Below are 6,000 nucleotides of genomic sequence, written 5' to 3' on the forward strand. Positions count from 1 at the left end.
ATCTAAGAAGTGCTGTGTGGGGGGACGATGAGTCGTGGCCCCATCAGGCAGTGTACAAATGATTTGTTTTCAAAATGACTGTTTCATCTTAAAAAAATGACAGCAGGCAATCAAAAGACAGAGTCTCTTCAGGGATAGAAATGGCGGTGGGTAAAAAGGTGGAAATAAGTGAGGAGACTTTCAGTTATTCTATTCAGTTTTCAAAGAAGAGATACATTTAGACATGGAAGTCCCTTTTAGTGACATGCTTGCTGATGTCATTTACGCTGTCTCTTAATCTGAAAATGAAACAGGCCTCAATTCAGCCCTGGTCGCCCCCCCACCCCAGTCAAACACCACACACTTAATCTCGGTACGGCCTCTTATTCTGAGAGATCAATCTAAGTCAGCTCGCTGTCCTATGGGCTGTTATCATCACAAACCACTCTCCCTGCCTTCTGAATCAGATATCTGCATGTCTGGTCTTCAGCAACAATGCAATACAGATTATAAAAAGGCTCAACGCCACACACATCTGCAGCATTTCCTTTGTATAGGTGTGTATGTTTGTGCGAGTGAATATTAGTACACACAGAGTGGGTCATTGAGATAAGGCAACCCTGCTATAGACAGTAGGCAGGAGGGGACAGAGTCAGATAAGCTCGTCACTTTAAGCCCCAACACGCTACAGGGAAGGAGAAGGTATCTAAAGCGGGAGCGAGCGAGTGCCAGAAAGCAATCTACTGTATATTTAAATAAAATGTCAAGATAATATAATTATTATAATGAATGCATTATAATCTCTAAAAGGCCTGATTACCATGAACTGAGGGGGTGACTGTAAGTGAGGAATGATCATGAATAGTAATATGACACATGAGGTGCAGGTAAAGTGCCATGCTCTTATTTGAACACCATCATTTGTCAGTAGTAAAATCTTCAAGTTTTTGTAATTTTGAGCGTACACAGAGACGATGATCAAGCTGTAGACGTGTTGCTCAGACCTCTTGGGCTGAGGAGTAATGCATGTATTTCTGCAGACTCTGTAATCTGACAGTGTGGGGTGGTGAGAACAGCTCTAAGCTCGGACTAATTAGCAAGGCTTCTCACCTATGCTGGCAAACCATGAATAGAACCATTGAATAACGTAGAGCGCTAGAGACCCCGACAGCACCTGGGATATCCATATAATGCTGTTTTCTTGGTTGGTGAAGTGTGCAGCTCCGATGGGAATGAAATGAACTGCTCCACGATATGAGGCTGATAAATGGTGTTAGATGCTAAATGGTGTTACCTCACTAAGTGAGCTGTGAACGTGTCTCTGTGGAGAGTAATACCAACACCGGACATTATTCCTGCTCGGTCTCATCTTAAAACCCTTCAAGGATGCTCATCTCCATTCTAAAAGTGTTCCCCATAGGAGGAATATCTTATTGCTTTTCGACTTTTTAATTTAACATGAACAAGTGCAGCATTCTAAAACACAATTAGACTATGCTTTCTTGTATTGTAGAGTTTTCCTATTAGGCCCAAACCTGAGCAGGCATTATGAATATCGCCTCATACCTACAGTATATCTGATTATGACTGTTGCTATGCAGAACTAGGCAGCGTTCTGCGCCCATGATGAGTAATACGCAGTTCCTGTTTGTGTCCCGCTCTTGCATTAATATTAAAAGGCTCAGAAACCGAAAGAGAGACAAAGAGAGAGAGAGAGTGGGGCTTGCATTTGATGTATGGCTGTCAATGAGCAGATTAATGTAAGCAGCCTAACATCAAGAGAAAACACAATCACACTTGGTCTTAACTTGAGAGATCCCCGTCTGCCTCTCTGACTACTAAATGCAAGTTTGTGTCATCAGTGAAAGCACTGTGCACAATGAGGGCCTTAATCTCAGTGACAGCTCATGATGGGATTACCAGTGACATGAAGGAACACAAAAGAATAGATAATAAAACCTATGTTCTAAAAAACAAAACAAATCACTGGCTCTGAACCGATGCATGCCAAAAAGTGCACGGGCGCTTTTCTTTGTAAAACAGAGCTGCACATGAAAGTGAAACAAAAAAAATCACTGATCACCCTAAAAATTCATGAGTCCTGAAAAGGCTCCACGTAGTCACCTTTGGATGTCTGCAAACAACACCAGCCATAAATAGCAGCTTTTCCATTTAAGGGCATTACACAAAACTACCTCCCTCTCCCCCGGCGTAGAATACACGTGGCATGCGAAAAAAATACGCCTTAGTGCCACAAACACCTCAAACAACCCTCATTTGAAAATAAGACAATAGGTGTTGTGTTTATTAAACCAGGACTGAGCAGACGACACGACGTTCGAGGGGACCCTTTTTCCCATTCGGAGACAACACTTTAACCACGGTCCCTAACCTCGACCACTGCAGTCCGTTTGACAATCAGCTGATGAGAAGCTAGAGGAGCTGCTGCTGCCCGCCCCCACACCCCCCACCGATGTACACAACAATTAGACAAGCCCCGACACGTTTCACCACACAGCTTGTCTTCTTTCTTTTGCAAACTTTATTTGTTCTTCTCCACCAGGAGGGTGTGATGGCTGCTCGCTGCCGGCTGCAGTCAGCCCACGGTGGCGGCTCTGTTGTTTATCAAACCCTGCTGCCATAAAGACGTGAGCAGCGGGTGCGGGATCACATGCTGCCCTCACACACACCAATCACCACAACGCGTCAAAAACACAGTCCTGAGTAATGACACCTTCAGATATATTTCCAAGGGATGACACTTAATAGCAGGGCACTTCCTTACCGATTGTGGTTACTGCTAAACTTCTTATTCCGGAATTTCCTTTGCCTCTGGTAGTTCGTGTCCTCGTTTGACGGAAACGTGGAGGCATACCCGTGTTCACACTCTGTGGAAAGAAGGACGTGTGGTTAGCAGAGGACATGTCAGGACACTTGTCCCGCTCGGTCGTGTGCACCGATCCCACGAGCAAACCAGAACACTCCCGTGTGTTGTGATCATGTGCAGGTCACGAATAGAATCTGCTGACAATACTTCCCCTTTTTGGAAAAACCCGTGTTCCCCAGCAGGCAGTGGGTCAGGCGACAGAGGTGTCTACTGGCCATGTACACATGTGTAATTACCTCGTTCTTTCCTCTCTAGATATTCCGCAGCTTCCAGTAACCGTTGGATATTGATCAGCTGAACCTCCGTCATTCTCCCCCGAGGCTGATGTTAGCTGCTGCCTTCAGGGTTTAACGTTAGCTCCGCGGACAGCGACGACGACAGCTCGCGTGTTTTTTTTTTTAAATAACCCTAAACTGAATTTTACTTAAAAAAAACAAATGATAATCGTAAGTCGAATAATGATTATTATCTCGTCTGGTGTCTTCGCTGGGTCATCGGCAGCCTTTGTCGAAAGCAGGAGAGAGAGGGGGGAGAGGGGAAAAAAATCCAGTTTTTCCAAGCTAGCAAGCTACAGCCAATCCATGCCAGCGAGTTGTAAGAAAAATTCAAAAAACGAGCGTATGAAAGTATTAAAAGTTTCTAGGAAACAAGGTATTAATTTTCCTTTCATAAAAAAAAAGCGGATATAAACAATATAAAACTTCCCCGAAGGAGCCCCGAGCCAGCAAAGAGCCGCCGCTGCTCGCTTCCACCGCTCTCCTGTTTGTTTACCTGCTGCACAGCTGACAGGCGCAGAGCAGGCAGGGAGGGGCGGGGCTCACCGCGCTGCACTCTGGGAAACACAGTCTTTCTCCGCACTGGTGAATTACGGTCAAACGTGCACAAAACTCGTTATTTCCGGGATGAATTTAGACTTTAGAGCCATTAATCAACTCAAGCATCGTCCGCGGTGCTGCATGGTTTAAATGTGATTATGCCGGGGCAGATTGATGGGTAATCACAAGGAATGGGGCAGGTTTAAAGGGCAAGAGAAATTATTTATAAATGGAGGGATGATTATTCATGTCAGTTTCAATTGGGGGCTAATGTTGAGACACATTTCAAAGGAAAAAACATTAACATTAAAGATACCACTGAAATATTCAACATTATTATTTGGACCACGGACCAGTTATATTATATTATATTACATTAAACTACATTGTAGGTTTTTTATTTGGCAAAGACAAACGAAGGCTAATCTTAACTAAGTCAGCCCATCGATCATAACAGATCACGTTTACTCCATGTGTGTCACTAGTTCCTAATGCCGCTCTCCTCTGTCACCCTACAAGTCCCATGATCCATCGGGGTATTGGGGGTGCACGCGCCGGCTGAAGCCAGGCCCAGCAACACGTGACGTAGCCACCGAGCGGGCACTTGATTGGCGGCGGCTCTGACGAGCGTCGGGGGCTGAGCTCGTCCCAGGCCAATCACCGGGCAGCTTTGCGCCATGTGGAAGCCAGTGAGACACACCCACAAATAGCAGGAAGCAAACAATCAAGATGAGAGGAGCGGAGGAGCCGCTGCTGCGATCTGCCCCCTGCTCAACTCCCACGTTCTATTAGAATACATGACATTACTCAGGGGACATCTGCAGCGCTGCATTAGCACATAAGCCCCTGTCTTTGCACGGAAGGAGCCTTGCACGGACAGATGCGTGTATTCAATGGAAGCGATGGCATAAAAAACAACCTCGACTCCAGTGTTGATATAAAGCATTGCACGCTGGAAAGGAAATGGGGGCATCATGATGAATCGTTTTTAATGTCGCATTTCTTTGAGTTCATCCCCCATGTCAGCAGATGTAGGTCAGGGTCTACAATTTGAGAGATCATGCCATCTTAAAGCAACCCTACATGGATCGTACATTCCTTATAAGTTCCCTATTAATTCAGGACGAACGAATGAAACAGACAGACCTCAATGTGTCCTATAAACGTCAGATTCGCCAATCAGCTATGTGCGACGCGTTTTATATATAAAGTTTTCAGTTTTTTCGATCCAGTCTGCAGGGGCACAATGACATCATCCCTATCTGAGTTGGATGGCGCTGCAATGTGGTCAGTTTTATCATTTCACTGTGGTGGCCAACACACACACACACACACACACACACTCACACTCACACACAGACACACACGTATAATCATTATGTCATTCTGCTTTATATGCTGATGGCTCAAAATGAAGGATCTAGAGTTGAGAGTTGTGCAGACGCAAAGCGATGCACAGAGCCCCACTTGCACACAACGCAGATTAAAGAAGAGTCCATGAAATACAGAAAGCCTCTCAGTGTAAAGTGCACAGAGTAAAAGCGACTGATATGAGTCAGGTGCCCCGGCATATTCAGGGCTCACAGCAGACACTGAGGCTTTAGTTGAATGAAATCAGCCCTTTGTTGTCTGTGGCTCTTGACAATGAAACTCTTTTCTTTCTTTTTTTCAGAATTATTAGTTGGGAGGAGAAAAAGGGACAGGATCAAAGGCAGCACAAATCAAACTCACTTCCGTCCTTCCTCTCGGCGCTCTCAAGAAACCGAGCGGCCTCCAGCAAAACTTGCACGTTTTTCAGAAAAGTGTTGATCTGCTCCATGTGGGAGTCTTTGGAGTTGCTGAAGACGTCATTGAAGGCGCAACTGGACATGTCGAAATCCGGCTGATCCAGGGACGCGTCGGAGTCAAAGAAGAACTCCTCGCTCTGCAAACTTCTCCCCTGGCTCTCACTTTTGGCCATTTTTCCTCCTCCTCTGAGTTTGTGCGTCTTCTGCTGCGGGGACGTGCTTTGAGCGCAGTGGAGTGTGAGGTGTGCACGCTGCTCTTGTCAGATGGCTCGTCTTTTCCTTTCCCCCCCTGTTTTATGAATGCAGGGGTGTTTAATGTGGAGCAGTGGCCAATGTCAGTGGATGATGGTGCATGAGAAAACCAGAGCCCGCCTCCCCCCTCGCTGGGTCTGAGCAGTCCGCATGGTCCCTGTGCCCGCCGTTAGCCCTGCTATTTCTGTACACAGAGTAAAACACCAATGACTGAAGAAATATTCCCCAGTATGTGTCAACATTACTTTATCATTAAACCATTTTATACATCATCTGTATC

At 45.7% G+C, this 6,000-nt stretch overlaps 1 protein-coding gene across 2 annotated transcripts in view; it reads right to left on the bottom strand.

Moving 5' to 3' along the window:
- The window catches only part of mxi1 (max interactor 1, dimerization protein), a 30,283-nt gene extending 24,497 nt beyond the window's left edge, over positions 1-5,786 (bottom strand). Inside the window, exons 1-2 of one of the 2 annotated variants that reach the window (XM_053418323.1) lie at positions 5,413-5,786; positions 2,765-2,867 (exon numbers count right to left, since the gene is read on the bottom strand). In XM_053418323.1, the coding sequence (XP_053274298.1) occupies positions 2,765-2,867; positions 5,413-5,641 (332 nt within the window). In that variant the 5' untranslated portion in view covers positions 5,642-5,786. Of the gene's footprint in view, positions 1-2,764; positions 2,868-3,102; positions 3,648-5,412 lie in introns of those variants that run through there. The other variant, XM_053418324.1, reaches the window with a different exon arrangement.
- Positions 5,787-6,000: the final 214 nt, after the last annotated feature.

This window comes from Pleuronectes platessa, chromosome 3, assembly GCF_947347685.1.
Source record: "Pleuronectes platessa chromosome 3, fPlePla1.1, whole genome shotgun sequence".
NCBI lineage: Eukaryota > Metazoa > Chordata > Actinopteri > Pleuronectiformes > Pleuronectidae > Pleuronectes > Pleuronectes platessa.